This window comes from Zea mays, chromosome 8 (assembly GCF_902167145.1).
Source record: "Zea mays cultivar B73 chromosome 8, Zm-B73-REFERENCE-NAM-5.0, whole genome shotgun sequence".
Classification (NCBI taxonomy): Eukaryota; Viridiplantae; Streptophyta; class Magnoliopsida; order Poales; family Poaceae; genus Zea; species Zea mays.
The window spans coordinates 111,707,149-111,729,558 of NC_050103.1; the positions used below are offsets into that span (position 1 = coordinate 111,707,149).

Here is a 22,410-nt window from a genome sequence, read left to right on the forward strand (position 1 = left end):
CTGGCCATCCCATCCACCAAAGCCTGATGGGAAGAACAGATGAGCATAATGACAAAAATTCATGCAAACGTAAAGGTCAAGTTAAAAGTGCAGCACAGTACCTGGAGATTGGAAAAGAACGAAGGGATCCCCAAATCAGGAGAAATCAGCTGATAATCAGATGCCAGACCACCACCCGGAACAGCTTGCAACAGACCAGTAGAAACGAGCTCAGTGCCTTCAACAGAACCAAACGCCAGACCAGTGGGGACGCTGCCCTCTAAAGCGACTCCCTGATCCAGAGCTTGGGCCACCACCATGCCGCCAGATTGTGGAGGTGAACCCGCATGAACATCCATGGAAGTGCAGGAAGGAGACCTTGCTCGGACACCCTCGGGGCTGGGTCACAGTTGGCACTGCCCACTTGAGCCGGATCATCCCCGGCAACACCCTCGGGGGCTGGGCAGTGGCTTATACTCCTCACCCGAGCTAAGTCTTCCCCGGCGACATCCTCGGGGGCTGGGCACGTGTTAGCACTATTCAAGGGGTCCAAGCTCTCTGCCGTAACCACCTCTAAGGTTGACGGGCCTTCAGCTACTTCCATGGGACCAGGACAATCCAAGTCAGCATCCCGACCCTCGAGATCATGCTCTAAGGTCGACGAGGCACGGGATGACCTCAACCCAGCATCGGGCACGGCTACACAAGTCTCTGTTGCATCAACATCCACAGGCTCTGACAACAAGTTCTCCAGGACCATATCCTCTAGAGTTTGATCAAAGTTGGCCATGGACAGTTCTTGTAGACCAATAAGGGCAGACAAAGCAGGAGAGGGAACTCCACTACTTCCACCGCTGGCGATGAACTGCTGACTGTTTTTCCGAGTTAATGGAGCTTCATTTTCTTCCTCCTCATCTTCCACAGTAACAGCGCAAACAACATCCTCATTGGGGTCAGCATCAGGTGGAGCACACCCATTGGGATCAATGTCAGCAAGGCCAGTTGCAGTCATTTCTTCAGCAGCAGGAGCTAAAGTACTGGCGTCCTCATCAAAGCTGGATACTCGCCGGAGGCGTCTTCTTTTCTTCTTCTGCTCATCAACAGAAGGCTCAGGCTGACTAGTTCGGCTAGGGCGCCTCGGGCGAGTACTGACGGGTTTCGGGACATCCAAAGTTGTATCAACCTCTGGAAGGGGCACCACTGCCAACGTACCATCAGGGGCAGCATCAGATGAATCCTCAGCTAGCAGATCAAGCATGTCATTTATGTCTGCATCACTAGGGTTCAGGGGCACTTCAAAATAAACCTGCCGTTCATCATCAGGAATCTCCCCGAGCGAAGCAACCAAAGTACGGACTTCTTCAACAGAGGGTCGCACTCTAAGACCCAAATTGCTATCAGTCACGGGCGGATTGGACACAAAAAGGGTGAAAGCTTTGGGAGGAGGTAGGTTCCAAGCCGAGTACGCCACTGGAGCACCAACATTTGAAACTTTACCCCTGAGGATCATCTCAAGTCGGCTTACCAAGTCAACAGAAGGAATTCTCCTATTGGTAACCCGGGTTGAGTCGGCCAGCCCTCGATACAGATATGCCGGATAGGCCCTGTCTTTCAGCGGCTGAATGTTCTTGAAAACAAAATCTGTGACCACAGCTTCGGCAGTCAGACCTCTCTCTTTCAGTAATCCGACTTCAGTAAGCAACACGCCTGCCTCGGCCACTTCCTGATCCGTGGGAGACTCAGTCCAACTCGAAGTACGAACGTCTGGCTGTCTTCCTGACCGGGAGGGGAGAGAATTTCCATAATTATCAACTATAAACCACTCCAGACGCCAACCTTTAATGCTATCTTTGAGGGGAATCTCGAGATACTCGGTCTTCCGCCCACGGCGCATCTCCAAACTGGCACCTCCGACCAGCTGATGTTGCCCCCCGGCCATCCCAGGACGGCAGTGATACAGATACTTCCATAAACCGAAATGCGGCAGCACACCGAGGTAGGCTTCGCATAGGTGAACGAAAATGGAGATTTGGAGAATGGAATTAGGGTTCAAATGAGTCAAGTTGATACGATAGAAATCAAGGAGGCCACGGAAAAAAGGAGAGATGGGAAGGCCGAGGCCGCGGAGAAGGAAAGGAGCATAAACTACTGACTCGTGGGTATCCTCGGTTGGGACAGTAGTCCCGTGGCAAATCCGCCAAGAACAGAGTTCCCGCGGAGGAAGAACCCCGATGGAGACAAGACGGAGAAGATCAGCTTCGGAAATAACAGACATATGGTTACCTGCGAAGGGTAACTGACTGTTGGGGTCGATTGTAGGGATCACCGCAGCAGACGAGTTCGCGGTTTTCCTCTTGGGCGCCATCTTGGTTCTCACTGGCGAACAAAATATGAGGCGAGTGGCAGAAAAGATTCAGATGCGGGAATGCAAGAACTAGGGCACGGAAAGCAAAGGCGGCTAAAAGCGCAACTCTTATGGGATATTCTTGAGCCAGATACCCTTTCAAAAAAGTGCCCAGTCATCACCCGGCAGTTACTTCCGAAATCCCAGCATGCCACGTGGACATCTAAACAGTTATTTCCAAAAAAGCCGACGTGCCACTTCATCGCTCGGTTATTATCTTCAAAATAACTCGTGTTCAAATCGCTTGGCATTACTTCTAAAATGCCGATGTCGACCATTAAACACTCGGCGTTGCCTTTAAAACGCCGAACTCGTATTCTATCGCTCGGCATTACTTCTAAAATGCCGACGCCGACCTTCAATCACTCGGCGTTGCCTCTAAAACGCCGAACTCGTGTTCAAATCGCTTGGCATTACTTCTAAAAATGCCGATGTCGACCATTAAACACTCGGCGTTGCCTCTAAAACGCCGAACTCGTATTCTATCGCTCGGCATTACTTCTAAAATGCCGACGCCGACCTTCAATCACTCGGCGTTGCTTCTAAAACGCCGACCTCGTGTCCAAATCGCTTGGCATTACTTCTAAAATGCCGACGCTGACCTTCTATCACTTGGCGTTACCTCCAAAATGCTGAACTCGTATTCTATCGCTCGGCATTACTTCTAAAATGCCGATGTTGATCTTCACTGACTCGGCGTTGCCTCTAAAACATCGGTTTCGTGTTCGATTGCTCGGCGTTGTTTCTACTATATCAAAAGAATCAGTTCAACATTCAGAAAAAGCAACGCCGAGGCATCGAAAAGAGGGGTCAACGACAGTTCTTCATTAAGGGGAAGTTAATAAGTTTACAAACCAACTCTTCGCGAGTTGGTGCTTCCCTACTTCTACTCTACATTACTACTACTACTAAACTACACTATACTACTCTACATTACTACTACATTATTTTAACTACACTATACTAATATCTAAAAACCAGTGGCGTTTAGCCACTGGCCTTGCCGCTGCTGCCCTTGCCGCCGCCGCCCTTGGTGCTGCCCTTGCTGCTGCCGCCTCTGGTGCTGCCCGTGCTGCTGCCGCCTCTGGTGCTGCCCTTGCCGCCGCTGCTTCCGCCGCCGTTGTCGCCATCGTCGTCGCCGTCGTCACCGTCGTCGTCGTCGCCGTCGTCGTCGTCGTCATCTTCGTCCTTGCCGCCGTCCGAGTCCTCCTTGTCCGAGGAGAACTCAGACTCATCCGAGCCCTCGAGCCCGGAGCGCTCGACGGCCCGGATGTACGTCCAGACCTCCGCCGCAAGCCCCTGGGAGTCGTCTGAGTCATCAGACGACTCACGCAGGGGGATGGGAGCCGGAGACCCCTCGGACTCAGAGGAGAACTCCTCCTCTGAGTATTCCGAGTCACCAAACTCCTCCGATGGAGGAGTCGGCTCACGCTTGCGTTTGTTGTTCTTGCCCATGGTGGAAGCTTTGGGAGAGAAGAAAGGGAAGAAGCAGAGAACAGCAAAGGATGCGAAAAAACCAGAGGAGCAAGGGCGTTATTTATAGAAAGGAAAGGCAACCGCTCACTTCCAACCGCGGTCACTGAACAGTCGCAAAGCATTCAATAAGCACTCCCACCCATCTGAAGACACGTCAGACGGCGGACGCCGTTTCATGCAACACTACACCCATTGGGACTCCAGTCAACAGCGCAAAGGATATGATTACACTAGCCGTCCCATCACATTACTACTCAGAAGCAGCCGGCTAAAACACTCAGCGTACCAAGCCGTCCCTTGCCCACACCCATTGGGGGGGACGCCCAGGAATTATCAGTATATTTTTCAAAACGGTCACATCCGTGCAAGGCATGCAGTAAATACCTCAAGACAAAAATGAGATATCAGTAAGGATCAGAGGAAAGACAAATATAGCCAGCAAAATACAAGATACGGCCGACAGAAGCGACGCAAAGACTAGACAGAGAACGTCCATCAAACGTCCAATCAAGTTGCAGAAGCAAATAAATTGCATTACCTAGCAAGATATGGATGGATTGCAAACTCGGCTGCTAAAGACAAAATATGTGCTGACCTCTGCAGCAAAATATTGATGACATAATGCTGACCTCCAAAGCATAATGCGAATAGCTTCATTCCAATTTTTTAGCAAAAGGAAGACCTTCGAATGGATTATCCTTAAAAAATCCATTTGAAGGTCGGGGGCTACACCCATTGGGTGCACCTCCGGTGCACCCCATGGACTATCACTCCAAACCAATATAGTGCCGACTTCTAAGGCGTGGGACAAGATCGAAGAGACCAATCCTCAACCGAGATGCAGGAGCGCACATAGAGATAATTTCTGGGGAAGACCTTCGAGTAGATTATCTTCTAAAATCTACTCAAAGGTCGGGGGCTACACCCATTGGGTGCACCTCCGGTGCACCCAATGAAGTTCAGAACCCTACAAATCAAAATGCCGACCTCTAAGGCACAAGCACAGAACTAAACTTCGATCGAACGAGTGACCGGAGCAAGAGAAGACAGCAGGAAGTTATCTTTTGGACCTTGGATCTTTGAGTTGATTACCTCTAAATCAACCCAAAGATCGGGGGCTTGTGGGGGATAGATATCCCCTGGGTCCACTAAAGAAGTAAAAGGCCTCACGAAAGGCCCAAGAGCCCAATAATTCGTAAGGTCATTCTTTCGTGGGCCTGGGGAAAGACAACCAACAAAGAAGAGAAGACGTGAGACCGGATTGGTGCAAACCCGGACGGCCCACAACGGCGAACGAATAAATCGCAACAGAGACCCGACTTTCCCGCGCTGAAGCCCCCCATGCAACAGAGCCATGCGAGGATAAGTCGGCGAGGGTTACGTAGGGATAAACTCAGGAGGTTCACTATCTTTTAGCTACTTGTTGTTATCATATCCACATGTACTGCCCCACGGTCGAGTATATAAGGCCTAGGGGGCACCCCTTCAGAACGATCGACCCTATTTTACTTAGCCACCCACGTAAACTCTCTGCGCCCTCAATCCAGAGAGTCCTCTTGTAACCACGCTCATATACTCACCAGGACGTAGGGTGTTACGCACTTCTAAGCGGCCCGAACCTGCAAAGTCTTGTCCATTGTCCCTCGTGCGATCGGCACGAACCATTTTGCTACAGTCGTTGACACCGTCCTACTCCTAAAAAACACCTTGAGGGGCAACCCCGGGTGTGCGGTCGGACCCAAAACACCGACACCAACCTTCCTGCCAATCTCTGAGCCCCCTTTCTTGATTTTAGCGCTCCATTCGAAGTATTGCTTCGATTTTGCTTGGATTTGTTTTTATACCTTTTGTTGACACAAGGCAACCCAAAAACTTGCCCTTCTTTACTCCGAGGACGCATTTCTCTGGGTTAAACTTCAAACCTACTTCTATGAAATTGGCAAATGTTTCTTGGAGATCTGAAATATGATCTTGTTGCTTCGTACTCCTTACTATAATGTCATCAACATAAGTTAAGACATTCCTACCCAGCTATGAATTCAACACATTGGTTGTCATTCTGCTGAATCTCCCACCAGCATTCTTAAGCCCCTTAGGCATCCGAAGATAGCAATAAGTTCCACTCGAGGTTATGAAACTAGTCTTCAGCTCATCTTCTTTTCTCATCCATATATGGTGATACCCAGAATAGCAATCGAGTAGACACATGAGCTCTGAAGTTGCAGTTGCATCCACTAGTGAGTCAATTCTTAGTAGTGGGAATTCATCCTTCGGGCGTGCCTTGTTGAGATATGTGAAATCAATACACATTCTCCACTTGCCGTTGGATTTCTTGACCATGACTATATTGGCAACCCGTTCCGGGTATGCAACTTCTCTTATGACTCAAGCACTAAGCAATCTTTTCACTTCGGCTTTTGCAACTTCGGCCTTATCTTCGGACATCTTTTGGAGTTTTTGCTTTCGTGGTCTAACACTTGTGTCTACATTCAAGGCATGCTCTATTATACTTCTATCCACTCCACATAGGTCATTTGCTGACCAGGCGAAGACATCTTTGTTATGAAATAGGAACCTTCATAGATTGGACTCTTGCTCCGAAGTAAGCTGGTTGCCGAAGAATACCCTTTGCTCAGCGAGATCATCACAGAGAAGTACTGGTTTCGACTGATCCGCCGAAGATGCCTTTTCTTTTACTAGCTTTTCATAGTCTTGGATTTGCCCTTCGACGCGGGGGTTAGGATGTTGGACGGGGGTGTGACTGACACACATGGGGAGGTTTGACCTGATGCACACAGGAGTGGGGTGAGGGTGGGCACGCTGGTGCGGTCCAACCAGGTCACAGGGATGGTCGACCAGTGCTTCCTATACTATTTGGAAGCACATGACTTCCAATATATATATATATATATATATATATATATGTTTATTTAATTATCAGGTAAAGATTTAAAAGGTTGAGCCATTTGGTATCCCAAAACTGCTTAACAACAGTTAGACAAGTGGGTAATAGCCAGAATTAAGTGTTGGCTAGGTAAACGACCCATAGTAAGAGGGGTAGTTATGAACCTTGTCGACCATCCCCATGAGGGTGGTGAAAGGAAAACCCCCATTGGTAGAAAAAACCCACAATCCCTTGGGGTTATCTTGCGCTTGGAAGAACTAGGAAAAATAAAAAAAATAGTGATAGTTTTATTTTTCGTCGACGTAAGTAAATACATAACTAAGAATATATATATATATGGAAAATTGTAGTTGAAATGGCGGATTCACCCGCTACATTACAATATCTCGCTCCTTATATGGAAAATTGTGAACTATTTATGCTATTTGCGTAAAAAAATAGAACCACAATTTATGGCGTGCGTAGCACGCGGGGGTTAGGATGTTGGACCGGGGGTTTGACTGACACACGTGGAGAGGTTTGACCTGATGCACATAGGAGTGGGGTGAGGGTGGGCGCGCCGGTGTCGTCTAACCAGGTCGCAGGGATGGTCGACCAGGGCTTCCTACACTATTTGGAAGCCCATGACTTCCAATATACCTAATATATATATATATATATATATGTGTGTGTGTTTATTTAATTATCAGGTAAAGATTTAAAAGGTTGAGCCATTTGGTATCCTAAAACTGCTTAACAACAGTCGGACAAGTGGGTAATAGCTGGAATTAAGTGTTGGCTAGGTAAACGCCCCATAGTAAGAGGGATAGTTATGAACCTTGTCGACCACCCCCATAAGGGTGGTGAAAGGAAAACCCCATTGGTAGAAAAAAAACGACGATCCCTTGGGTCATCTTACGCTTGGAAGAACTAGGAAAAGGAAAAAAATATAGTGATAGTTTTATTCTCCATCACCGTAAGTAAATACATAACTAGGAATTTATATGGAAAATTATAGTTGAAATGGCGGATTCACCTGCTACATTACAATATCTCGCTCCTTATACGGGAGCAGCCCTGACTGGGTATTTTATGTACCGCGAACGACATACCTTAATAATTTATGATGATATCTCCAAATAGGCACATACTTATTAGGGATGGATTCGGATGTCTGGAGATCCGAATTATCCGTATTCGTATTCGGATAAAGTGCTAATATGGATATCTGTATTCGTATTCGATTTTAATATGGATGTTAAATAGACATATCTGAATTCGTTTCTCCTCTATCCGGTTTAAGATTCGTATTCGACAATATTCGACAAAACCGTGAAATATTCGATACTATTCGTATCCGAAAGAAAAAAGTATTCAATAAAATCAATTTAAACTTACTTTTATTACTAATTACTAATTATAAGTGATTTTAAACATTAAATAATATACTAAAAACTGAAGTACACTATTTAAAATGTTAAAAATATTTATATCATAAACAAATGACGATGTTAATCTTACAGTACTAGTGATATAAAATGATAAATTTTAATAATATTAAAAAGTCTAATTTTGAATACATTAGATTATTGGAGTTTTAGAGTCCAAATTACAAATATACTTAATATACAAAAAATATTATAATTAGAGTCCAAAATATAAATATACCAGGTATAAATAATTTATTTAAAAATATGATATTCAACTAAGTTTCAACTAAATAATGTATATGTACTATTGTTCATAATTTGTTTGTAATGTGATTTTTATCAACTATAAATCCATCGATAAAACAAATTAATACTTGTTATGATATTATGTTCTAAATCAAGTAAGTATCCGAATATAAATCCGAATTCGAACTATCCGTTTTGTATTTATATCCGATAGTATTCGTATTCGTATCCGTATTCGGATTAAAATATGGTAAATAGTGACATTCGAATCCGTTTCCATGTGTATCCGATCCGAATCCATCCCTAATACTTATCGCCAAATGTTCCTTCTATTAAGAACTCCCGGCCGCGAAGCTTATCCAGGGGTTCTGAGGGAGATGGTCAAGGACCTCGGAAGATAGAGGATAGCGCCAGGCGCAGATTTCCGGAATACTTGTACGTCGTATTATGCCTTGAAAGAGGACTCAAAACCTCCACGCTCTCTAGCACGAGATTTTGAAGTCTCGCTTGTCTATCATTTCTCCATCAAGGCATCTTGAAAGTGAATCGTATTCCATAAACATGATATCTATCCATTGTGACATATGGGATATATGACAAGAGTGGAGCCTTGGAGTATTTCGATCGATTGGTCATATACATATAGATACAATGCACACCTTAACCGATGGAATGGACAACATTCGATTAGCATCTAAACTTAGACAAGGTCCATTTAGGCGCTCTATATCATAGAGTTGAAAAATATAACAAGCTAGGTTCCCCAGTAGACATGAACAAAAGTGTGACCCTAAACTAGCCACGCTTTCGTGACTTGTCATGATAAATTGCTTAAGATTAGTTACCACAAAATCACAAAAGTATGGTTGGGATTTGATAACTTAGCACAACAATGTTCATGTGTAAAGATCCGGAAAAAGAAAATCACAAAAAGGGAAGGACTTGGAAGCAATATGGTCTACTCAGTTGTTTCGCCAACCCTTCTCGGTCCCTCCAACAGTCTGGTCTAGGTTGACACCAGAATCTTATTTGATGTACTGGGGTCGTTGCACGACCGGCAGCGCGGCAGCCTCTTTCTTTGGTTACGGCGGCTCCCTCTGCTTGCATTGCATCCTCCAGCCCATTAGTGAATGAATAAATAAATAGTTGGATTAATTAACTTCAAGATTGATGGCTGCGTGATTGACCAATGGGTCACATTCGCGGCCTCGCCGCATCTTCCCGGCCGTCGCTGAGGCCACCAGCCCGGGTCAAAATGGGGACGGATTTCCGGTATTTTCTACGTATATTAATAATAATAACCGGCCACGGGCCAAATGAAACAAAACCCACCCAATACACAGCACAGCGGCATACTGTCTTTTCGTAAATACAGACTACTTAATACTTCTGGGCATGCAATTTGCGTTGCTACTTTATCTATTCCAAATTGTACGTAACAACGCCACAATGCTTAGCTACGGAGAACCATTAATCGAATCTACCAAATACATTTGATTCGACAAAGAAGTTTGAAACGTCCACCTTTTCCTTTAATAAATAAAAAAACGAAGTAGTAAACAGTAAACAACAAACAACGGGAGAAGAAAGACGTGAGCTGAGAATCCGAGGGCCGACGACGAGACGAACCCACGCGCTCTCCGACTCCGATACCGGAAGAAACGCCGACTCCGATGCCGTCTGCCCCCGCCCGCCTATATAAACGCTGCACCCGATTTCCCGCCTTCTCACCCCAACCAATCCCAAGTCTCATCACGAGGACGAAAGAGAGAAGAGAACTCGTCGCTCTCCCTGTCAATTCACTCGCCGGACAGTAGCGCCCCCTCCTCCGATCGATTCGGTCAGTCCGCCGATCAACCGTCCCGAGCTTGCTTGGATACTGTGCTGCGTGCGACAGATGGAGACCGTCACCGTCGTTGTCGCGCCGGCTCCGGTGGCCGTCACCCAGCAGCCACCGCAGCACAAGCTCGCCGAGTTGAAGCCTTCCTCCTTCGCCGGCGTGCCGAAATCGTCGCCGGCGACCAAGGCCAAGCCGGCCAAGACGAAGAAGCTCGCCGGCGGCTGTGGCGGGTACGTCCTTGAGGACGTCCCGCACCTCACCGACTACCTCCCCGAGCTCAAGGTAATTAATTCGTCTGATTGTTTAGATAATCAGATGGATCGATTTGCTCATGTTCTTGATTCTTCTTCTTCTTCTTCCGGTGCAGAGCTACCCGAATCCCCTACAAGACCACCCTGCCTACTCTGTCGTCAAGTAAGCAATCCGACCGAATCCTTACTCTGCCGTCTTCGATTCTTCTTTCCCTGGAACTGGAATAAACCAAATCCGACCGTTTGCAGGCAGTACTTCGTGAACCCGGACGACACGGTGGCGAAGAAGATCGTGGTGCACAAGAGCGGCGCGCGGGGGACGCACTTCCGGCGCGCCGGCCCGCGGCAGCGCGTGTACTTCCAGCCGGACGAGGTGACGGCGGCGATCGTCACCTGCGGCGGGCTGTGCCCGGGCCTCAACACCGTCATCCGCGAGCTCGTCTGCGGCCTGCACGACATGTACGGCGTGGCCACCGTCTACGGCATCGAGGGCGGGTACAAGGGCTTCTACGCGCGCAACACGGTGGAGCTCACGCCGCGCTCCGTCAACGACATCCACAAGCGCGGCGGCACGGTGCTGGGCACCTCCCGCGGCGGCCAGGACACGGCCAAGATCGTGGACAGCATCCAGGACCGCGGGGTCAACCAGGTGTACATCATCGGCGGCGACGGCACGCAGAAGGGCGCCGCGTCCATCCACGAGGAGGTGCAGCGGCGCGGCCTCAAGTGCGCCGTCGTCGGCGTGCCCAAGACCATCGATAACGACATCGCCGTCATCGACAAGTCCTTCGGCTTCGACACCGCCGTGGAGGAGGCGCAGCGCGCCATCAACGCCGCGCACGTCGAGGCCGAGAGCGCCGAGAACGGCGTCGGGGTCGTCAAGCTCATGGGCCGGAACAGCGGCTTCATCGCCATGTACGCCACGCTCGCCAGCCGCGACGTCGACTGCTGCCTCATCCCGGAGTCGCCCTTCTACCTCGACGGCAGGGGCGGCCTCCTCGAGTTCGTCGAGAAGCGCCTCCGCGACAACGGCCACATGGTCATCGTCGTGGCCGAGGGCGCCGGCCAGGACCTCATCGCCAAGAGCATGAACTTCGCCGACACCCACGACGCGTCCGGCAACAAGGTGCTCCTTGACGTCGGCCTCTGGCTCTCCCACAAGATCAAGGAGCATTTCAAGAAGAAGCCCAGCTTCCCCATCACCCTCAAGTACATCGACCCGACCTACATGATCCGCGCCGTGCCGTCCAACGCCTCCGACAACGTCTATTGCACGCTGCTGGCGCACAGCGCACTGCACGGCGCCATGGCCGGGTACACCGGATTCACCGTCGCGCCGGTGAACGGAAGGCACGCCTACATCCCCTTCTACGTATGCACCGGCCCTCTCTCTCTCTCTTTCTCCAATCCAAGTAAATTTCTACTCTGCGTGAAGTGAACTGACGTTGTCTGTGCGGCCATTGAACTGGATTTTGCAGAGGATCACCGAGAAGCAGAACAAGGTGGTGATCACGGACCGGATGTGGGCACGGGTGTTGTGCTCCACGAACCAGCCGTGCTTCCTGACACACCAGGACGTCGAGGGGGCAGGGTTGGACGAGGAGGAGCCGCAGATGCCACTCGTCGAGGGCGAGAACGCCTTAGTCAGGAACCCGTCCATGTGCAACGGCAATGGCCACCTCTGCAGTGGCGCGGCCTGAAAGGCGCAGGGACAGACAGCTCATTCACGTGTTACAAATGCGGCTGTGATGTAGGTTTTCTTTTTGTTCATTCTTTGGTTAGTACGATGGAATAAGTATTGGCGAGAGGAGAATTATAATTAGCCATGAAGCACGCGATCTGGCCCAGCGTTCACTTGGTACGGACCAATCTCGGTCCTGTGGCCATGCCGTGCTTAGACAACATACTCTATAAACAATATAAATATATGTATATCATATAATTCATAAGTAAACAATAGCTCTCTTGGCTAGATGATTTTACTACTATTTTTGTTATCAGGCTAACATGTGTTCAAACCATGCTTCGGGCTGGTCCGTGCCGTGCTTGGACATCTATTGCGGCATGTGGTCAGCACGACCCATGTTCTTTATCAGGCCTAATTGGATCGTGCTTAACTGGGTCGTGCCAACGTCAAGCATGTGTTGGATTTGTCGTGCCGACGTCTAGGTTGCGTCTAACGGACTAGCCCAGCCCACGACACGAAATTGGATACACAATCTAGGCCTAGCATGACCTAGGTTACTTCTGGGTCCAGACCGACACGACATAACGTGCAAGCCATGACTAGGCCTCAAGTCAAGCACATATGTCGCCCCGGGGCACGACCCATTCTACACAACTGTTGCATGAGTGTGGTTATGTGGATATTTTATCAGTTATGTTGTAACTGTATTCTGTATAGTACCAAACTGAACTTTATGAACAGTCTTAGTACTAAACATTTCTGAGCTGGTTGTGCTCTTTATTTCTCACCGTATGACCAAGTGTTTTTAATGAGACGGCCATAAAACAACTCAGTTTTATTTTAGTCATATATATGCTTCATTCATACAATTTGTTTTAGTTTTAGTTTTAGTGATTGAATTAATTGCTTTGTCAATACGTTATTTTCAGATGAGTTGGTCTGACACATTATAACATTTTTTTTACTATTTGGACCGGCCTAACATATTTAAATATTTGTGGGTGGTACGTGGTACCGATTTTTTTGTATTTTAGCCCTTTATTAGGTTCAAAATCACGTTTAGACCTAAAAAAATTTTAAACTCAATTTTGGACCCTTAGCTCGACGCCATAGCCTGTGGCGCCGAGCTATGACGTGGCCAAGGCTGCCAGCGATGACGTGGTCGTCCGCGTGGCGCCTAGCTCGGCGCCACAGATCTTGGCGCCGAGCTAGGACTTAACCGCGGGGTCTCCGTTTCTTCTCTGTTTCTTCTCTGTTTGCCCGCAAGCCGCCGCTCGCCATTCGAGCCGCAAGCCACCGCCGCGCTCGCCGTCCGCAAGCCACCGCTGCCATCCCGGACGCGGCCGCCGCGCGCGCCTGCGCGCCCTGTTCCGGCCGCCCGCGCACGCCCTGTCCCGGCCGCGCGCGCGCCCTGTCCCGGCCGCCGCGCGCGCACGCTCAGCGACCGCGCTCGCCGTTCCCGGCCGCCGCGCGCTCTCTCCGGCCACCGAGCTCCGGCCACCGCGCACGCCCGCCCCGGCCACCGCTCGCTCGCGAGGTAATTATTTTTATTGTTGTAAATTATTAGCTATTCACTTAGTTAGTAATTTGTTAGATATTGTTAGTGTTTAGTAATTAGTTAGATATTCACTTGTTTAGCTATTTTTTTGTTTAACATATAGTTAGTGTTTAGTAAATTGTTAGTGATTATATAGTTTTCATTTTGTTTAGCACATTAATATTACATGTTCAACATATTGTTTGTTATGTAGATATCGTGCACTTTTGTGTGTTGGCAACCATCGTGTTGTCGTTTATTTGCAGGTTCTATAAACATCACTTTATAGGGGAGGTGCTGCCAAATTTTTTATTGACAATAGTTTTTTTGTACGTAGGTGTTCTTCCGACTTGACCTTCTCCACCGTTAGCTGGACTCGTACGTGATCTCAGGTATACATTGTTTTCGTACATTATTCATAGATTATGTAATTTCGTTTGATGTGGTCATTTAATATTTACTATATAGTTATTAGTTAGTATATATTTATTACTTAGTAAGTTTGTAGGCTTAAGTATATAGCCATTATTGAGTTAGTAATCCATTTTTGCAATAGATGGACAGCCTAGTAACACTATACCATGGAGGAAGGGTGGAGATAGATGCTTATGGGAGTGTTACTTTTGATGGTATGAAGATCGTGACCATGTTGTTCGATGAAAGACCATCTTTTGACAAGCTTTTGGCTCGAGCTTGTGAGGAGATTAGTTGCGACATAAACGACCCTAGAATATCAATTCAGGGTTTGCTGTCCCATATTACATATGGAACAGTTGTCCGACGGTTGATCTCCATTACCTCAGAAGATGATTGGGTGATATATTTAAGAATTGTGAAGACGATGGTTCCACCATGTTTGGATGTGGTTGTTCAAAAGTTACCTGTTAGTCATTGCGATGGTCCAGTCGGGTTATCTCCACAAATGCCAAATGCATCTCGTATTGAAGCTCCTTTGGTAGAGCTTCATGAAGAAGTGGTTGTTGTGCCCGATGCTCAATCGGGTCCGCACGAGTATGGGATTTCTCGTCCTCTTCCTGGCGTTTGTGGGGCTTCTAATGCGGTGGTACCCCCCCAAGAGATCCCATTGACCCAGGATCCAGTTCACGATCATCCTAGTAAGTGTCTTCGACACATTGTTCGTATCCATCGTAATTTCGTTTGATTAGACTTTTTAATGTGGTTTTTCTTGCTCCGACCCGCTGCAGGATCTCCACATATCGATAATGCTGCTTATCTTGATGTGCCTGTGTCATATAATATGGACAACATATGCAGGGCATCCAATAGTGTTGATGTTCAGATTGAGGATGAGGAGGAGCCATATGAGGCTGCACGGGCCTTATATTCTGATGATGACCGTCCGGTTCAAGAAATGACCGAGCAAGAAATTGAACTCATAAGACGTTTGTGTCCGGAGCGATACCCTGCAGTACATGAATTTAGCAGTTTAAGTCATTCCACCCGTGCTTATGCTGAAGGACGTGACGATGAACTGCTAGAGGCTCCGGATAACGCCGACAGCATTGAGATTAAGGTAGGCTTACTTTTCAAGGATCTGCCTACACTGAGACGATGGCTACAGGAATATTCTGTGAACCGGAAGAGGCCGTTCAAGGTGAGACATTCGTATGCACAGCGTCGTTACACTGTTGTGTGCGAGGTGCCAGAATGTAATTGGAGGGTATGTGCCCGAAGGCAGAAGGACACCGGAAAGTTTAAGATCACCAAAATTGTAGGTCCACACACTTGTGCCCAGACAGAGCTGAGCTCTAAGCATCGTCAGTTGACATCTACCCTGATTGCGAAAAGGATATTGGGGATATTGAAGGGTCAGCCAAACTTGAAGGTGAAGTCAATCATGACCATGACTTCGGAGCTGTTTGGTTACAGGATCAAATATGGGAAAGCATGGAGGGCAAAGCAGCGAGCATGGAAGATGATATACGGGGATTGGGAGGAGGGTTATGAGAAGTTACCAGCATTGTTCAATGCAATGAAAGCAAAAAACCCAGGCATGCATTACGAGTACATCCCCAAACCTAATGAATGGAGGAACGGCAAAGAGATATTTTTTCGTGCTTTCTGGTGTTTCTCGCAGTGCGTAGAGGCCTTCAGGCATTGTCGTCCCATGCTCTCTATTGATGGTACTTTTCTGCTTGGGAAGTATAAGGGCACATTGTTGGTTGCCATATCATGCGACGCAGACAACACACTGGTTCCTTTGGCATTTGCTTTGGTGGAGAGGGAGAACAGAGATAGTTGGTCTTGGTTCTTGCGGCTTGTACGCATCCATGTCGTAGGCCCTGGACGCGAGGTTGGTGTCATATCTGACAGACACCAAGGTATTCTTAATGCAGTGCAAGAGCAGATTCCTGGCTACGCACCCATGCACCACAGATGGTGCACTCGACATCTAGCAGAAAATCTTCTTCGAAAGGATCATAGCAAGGCTAACTTCCCCCTTTTTGAGGAGGTATGTCGACAGTTGGAGGTTTCGTTTTTCGAGGATAAGTTGAAGGAACTAAAAGATGCAACAAATGCTGAAGGTAAGAACTGGATTGCTGGATTGCTAAGGGAACCGCAGAAATGGACAAGGGCCTACGACGAAGGTGGCTGGCGGTTCGAGTTTCAGACTAGCAACATGGCCGAGTCATTTAACAGTGTGCTCAAGGGTATACGGGGCATGCCAGTCAATGCTATAGTAACATTCACTTTTTATAGGCTTGTGGCTTGGTTTAATGATAGACACGCGCAGGCCAAGGCAATGCAGACCCGAGGGCAGAGATGGGCACCTAAACCAACATCACACCTTAATAATGCAAAGGAGCGTGCCCATAGACATGAGGTACAATGCTTTGATGAGGAGTTGGGTAAATACGAGGTAACAACACTAGGCGGCATAACTTCCGACGGTGAGGTGCGACCTTCGAGGACACATGTCGTGTTACTTGATGCATTCTGGTGCGGATGTGGTAAACCTAGACAATACCATTTTCCATGTTCTCATTATGTTGCGGCCGCACGTCATCGTAACTTTGCATTTGAGAGCAGAATACCTTCTGAGTTCAGTGTAGAGAGCTTAGTACGTACCTGGAGCCCTCGTTTTGAGCCATTTCTTGATGAGTCACAATGGCCAACGTACACCGGTCCGGTATACGTTGCTGATCCAGCGCATCGATGGGACAAACGTGGTAGTAGGAAAAGGAGCCGGTGCAACATGGTTATGGATCAGGTTTCCGGTCGCAGTAGGAGAGGTCGAGCGTCCCCCTTTCTCGTGGACCCAGAGCAGAATGAATGCGGAAAATGCGGTAGACTTGGCCACAACTCACGTACATGCATTTGGACACTTAGTCAGGTGTGATATATTTTTTTATACACAAATTTTATTCTAATATGTCGATGTTTTTGTTACACTTTGTACACAACTTATATTCTAATATGTTGATATCTTAATTTGCAGGATGGCGCAGTTCCACTTGCTGGACCCTCACTACGACGAGCACCACAGGGGCCGTCTCACCGCAGAGGGAGAGGTAATATTTTGTACATAAATTAAATTTTCGAATTAATATATGCAACTTATATTTGACTAATGAAAATTCTTTTGATTGCTAGGTGTTGCCCGTTCTGTGGGTCCGGACCCACGACCGGTTTCTGGAGGAGATGAGGTACGATGAGAGGTACACTCCTCTCCTACAGAGGGCTAGCTTGGACGTCTTATCGTACCAGGTCCGCCGTGGGCTGCCCACTTTCAACCCAGCGGCGTTGACGGCTCTGGTCGACAGGTAAAGACTTCTCTAGTTGTTTAATATTTACAATTATCAAATCTACTTTGCATACTAATGATTTTGTATTCTTTTGTCTTCCAATAGGTGGCGGCCAGAGACTCACACTTTCCACCTTCCCTGCGGTGAGATGACCGTGACGCTTGAAGATTGCCAGAAGATTCTTGGTCTCAGCATTATTGGTCGTCCAGTGACCGGTCAGGCATCACCAGGCGGTTGGAGGCAGAGGGTGGAGGCCTTTCCTGGGAGACTGCTTCCGGATGAGCTACGAGGTAGCCACAACACTGGAGTCCCACTGACCTGGCTTAGGCAGACCTTTGGGCAGTGTCCACCTGGTGCAGATGAGCAGACGGTTGGATACCATTGTCGAGCTTGGATTCTCCATCTCTTTGGTTCAGTTCTTTTTCCAGACGCGACAGGCGACAGCGCGTCATGGATGTTTCTGCCCTGTCTGACTGACTGGGATACGACCGGAGGTTACAGCTGGGCTTCAGCAGTGTTGGCCTTCCTGTACAGGCAACTTTGCGAGGCTTGTCGTCGTTCGTCGAGGACCGCCAGCTTAGGTGGATGTGTCTACCTACTACAGCTTTGGATGTGGGCACACATACCCGTCGGGCGACCCAGAGAGTTTCCTCCTCGTGAGTGGTTCGTGGTAGCCGGACATCGGCTTAAGCCCACGGCTGCTTACCGCTGGGACCAGGTCGAGGAGCCATTCGCACGACACCAGCGTGCTTACGTGGAGTACTCAAACGAGCTCGACGCACTTACTCCTTCGATGGTGAGTTGTCTCCTTTTATCTTTTTACATGTGCTTTCTACTTTTATCGCACGACACCAGTGTGCTTACATGGGCTTTCTAAAACTTTTGCAGGTGACTTGGCAACCGTATCTTGATCCATATTTCGCCAGCATACAGTTGAGCAGCATGTGCTCAATAGACGAGAACCTCTACCTCATGAGGTGTCCCCTCATCTGTTTTTATGTTGTTGAGTACCACTTGCCCCACAGAGTTGCTCGACAGTTCGGATTGCGCCAGGAGTTTCCGGTGGAGCCATTCTCGACTTCAATAGAACTTCATAAGTGAGTTACTACATGCACTTGTTATTCTAACTAATAATTGAAATATCAGTTAGTCGCTAATATATGGTTCTAACTTTTGCAGGTTCGACAGACAGAGACAGAAGAAGGTCACGGACTTCGAGACGCACCATCGTGATTACATTGATGAATGGGAACAGCAGGGGGATCTTAACTATGAGAATGACCAGGCGCACACAAACTACAACTTGCGGAGGTATTTGATTTGGTATTCTGGTGTGACTAGGTGCAAGCTGAAGGGACAGTGGACAGCTGCAGACTACGCCGAGCAAGAATCGTTAGACGACGAAGACACAGCTTTCGACATAGCTGCTCGGCATGGGTCCCAAATTGAGGCTGCTCTAATCCTTGATAGAGTGGTAACTATTTCTTTACTAAAATTAGAGATTTCAATTCAATGTTTTATGTCTAGTTTTGAGCATCCTAATGTTTTAACTTGTGATAGGGAAACTCTATGCTCGTATCTGTTGTTGAACTCGAGCGTATCTCACAGAGAACTTCAGATACTACTACGCTATCGTTACTATCAGTGAGTATCAATGTCTAACAGAAAACTTGTTTATTTGTATGTTGTAACATATGTCTTTAACTAATATTTCGATTACAGAGGGTATCACGTCGTCTTCGTCGTGCAGCGGCTCGGTGTGGATGCCAGTCTCTAGCGGGCGTTGACGTGCAGCTGCCTGTGCCTCGTATGCAGCAGGACGTTCAGCCTCCCATTTGTGCAGTTGGACCATCTACAGCAGGACTGAGCTCTTCGCGATCGACGCGGGACACGTTTGAGGACGTGGCCCACGACGACGACGACGACGCTGGCGCTGGCGCTGGCGCCGCAGGTCAGGTGGAGATTGGACCATCTCAGTTGCAGGATGCTCCTACAACTCAGCCATCACAGCTGACACCACGTAGAAGGCGTCCACGAGACCCTTACACTCCAGGCACCGACGCTCTTGGGGCCAAGGGCAAGGGTAAGACTAGGAGGAAATGAATACTTTTGTGATGTTGGTCTTATCCTGAAAACTGTGTGATTTGGACTCATGCTGGAGACGTTGTAATATGAACTATGTTATGTGTTTTGGACTATGTGTTGTGGAACTTGTATTTTGGACTTTGTTTGTGGACATTGTATGAAGAACTATGTTCTGTGGATGTTTTTATATTCAATGTTATTTTGTGATGTATTATATGTTGAAATGCTTATATGTCTTATAATATGTGATTATTTGAACTGTGGTTGTTAATAAAACAAGGGGAACTCTTGCAAAAAAATTTTGTGAATTGTAAAAAACATAATAAGCAATAAGTAACGCATCTTTAGAGTTCTAAATTATTTTTGATACGTAAATACTACATAATAGGCTACAATTCTTCAGTCTGAATCACAATCTATGAGTAACTCATCTTCGGAGTCATCCATCGCGCAATCCTCAACGACAACCTCATTCCACTTGCTGCATTGTCCTGCATCACACTTGTCACCAGTTCTCTTGTAATAATTGGCTTCTGCTTCATCTGCAGCTTGGGAGAATAGCTCATCTTCAGCCTCAGCCTCATCAGACTTCTTCTTGTAATAAGCTGCCTCTACCTCTGCGGCGGCCTGAGACATAAACTCATCCTCTTCCTCTTGAGCACGTAATCCTGCCTCAGCTAGTGCGATGAGCTCACTCAACCTTGATGTGTCGTCCTCCTCTTCTTCATGTAATCCTGCCTCTGCGAGAGCGATAAGCTCACTCAATCTAGATGTGTCGTCGTCCTCCTCCTCCATCAGCTCAACCGTTGCCATTTTATCCTGAACATATCTCGCATGCGCCTCATCGGCCAAATAGTTTACGCCGCTTCCAATCTCTGCAAATATAATGAGAAAATTAAGTTAGCAAAGTCAGGATAAATAAATTGTACTAACATAATTATAATATCATTTATCTCACTTACTTCCCTTGAGGCGATCAGCAAGATTATCCAACATTTGTTTCTCGGCTTGAGCCGCTTCCCATTCCCTTGCATCCTGTGCTCTCTTCTCATCTGCCGCCTTCAACCTCCTATACTCTGCACGCTTCGGGCTATCATAAAAGGCAGATTTTGCTTCCCTACGCATGTCGCGTATGCGATCGTTAATGTACGAATCGACGAGCCGAGATCCACAACGCATCTTCTGTCCCATTATTCTCTTGGACTCTATTGTGCGCATCACCTCTCCTTTGTCGTCGTAACTCTCCCAACTGCATTTCCTCGTCTCCTACAAAAAATAGTAAGTACCGCTATAACATTACATCTGGTGCAAAAAAAATACCAACCTCATCGTAATCGACCATATGTCCACAAAAATATCCAACACCAAGCTTCGAAGGAACTAATCCATACTTAGCTTCAATACCACATTTGCAGAGTACTGGATCAAATTTGACCTCTTCTGCCGCCCACCCGTTGTATCTCTTTTCCTTTACCTCTGGCTCTGGCCAATGGGACAAAGGACCATACAACCACTCTCTGAAACGACACTTACGCCACCCGTATGGCTGCAGGAGAAAAAATTAGTAATTTATTGTAAATAAAAACTAGTTCATACATTTAGCGTATCAATGGGCTCACATAATCAATGTTCGGACAACAGAACTGCTTGTCATAGTCTTCGTCGATGACAGCACGGTCTCCACAATCGCATCGAGGCGGTGAGTCCATCCGTCTTTCTGTTGCTACCTCCTTCTCCGCATCCGTCATTGGTGGAGGATTCGGGGGAGGAGGTACCCAACGCTTAAAACGCTCATGACTGGTCTTTCCACTCAACCAATTAACGAAAAGAAGATATCGAGGGTCAAATTTATCAGGACCATTGATCCACTGGAAAAAGAAACACCTCTGATGTCCCTAAAATAATGGAAAGAAGCACTATTACATATCTACAAAATAATGAATGCGAACAAAATTAAGTGACAAGTCATAAGCTACGTACGTCCAAAGTGCCACAAAGGTAGTAGCAGCGAGCAGCCGTGTCTGGATGTTGTGATTGATGTACCCAAGCCAGTCTGCCACAGTCACAGTTAGGCACGGGGAGTTCAGGAGGAACAGGAGCATCCTTACTAGATACGTCCGGATATAACTCCCGAGGACGACCTCTCTTCTGCCACAACGCCTCTCGGTACATGTCTTTCATCTAATAAACGATTATAATTATCACTTGTACCTATTATGCTTTATAATAAGTTTACACAAACTAATAATCGAAATGATAATGTAATAGGTGTATACAAATTATTAAACTAACAACCCAATATACAAAACGAATCAGTTGGAAATCATACCTTGGTCTACGAAGTGAACCAACTCAAATCTTTAAATCCAGGAAATTTTGGCGAAGTTTGGAAATGGGATGAAATGAACTGCTCTCGGCCAGCCGCGCGGGCGTTTTTATAGGAATTCGTAGCTCGGCGCCAATATCTGTGGCGCCGAGCTACGAGGCCGCGCCGCCACCACGTCAGAGCCAGGTCAGCCCTAGACGCAACTAGCCGTTGCTGCCACGTCATAGCTCGGCGCCATAGGCTGTGGCGCCGAGCTGTGTTAGCTCGGCGCCACAGGCTATGGCGCCGAGCTAAGGGTCCAAAATTGAGTTTAAAATTTTTTTAGGTCTAAACATGATTTTGAATCTAATAAAGGGCTAAAATACAAAAAAATTCGGTACGTGGTAGTGTGGACCGGTGGCTCTGCCTACGAACTATGACTGTGCTTTAGTAGACTATGTCTTAGCAGGCCGTGCCGTGTTGTGCGTGGGCTGGATTGAACCGGCCCAGACGACCTAT

At 47.4% G+C, this 22,410-nt stretch overlaps 1 protein-coding gene across 1 annotated transcript; it reads left to right on the forward strand.

Annotated features, from left to right (window-relative positions):
• Positions 1-10,148: 10,148 nt before the first annotated feature.
• LOC100281688 (6-phosphofructokinase 2) lies at positions 10,149-12,497 on the forward strand. The gene is made up of 4 exons (NM_001154608.2): positions 10,149-10,541; positions 10,627-10,673; positions 10,760-11,882; positions 11,989-12,497. Exons 1-4 carry the CDS (start codon positions 10,317-10,319, stop codon positions 12,208-12,210), a joined length of 1,617 nt encoding a protein of 538 aa, NP_001148080.2. The 5' UTR covers positions 10,149-10,316; the 3' UTR covers positions 12,211-12,497.
• The last annotated feature ends 9,913 nt before the right edge of the window (positions 12,498-22,410 follow it).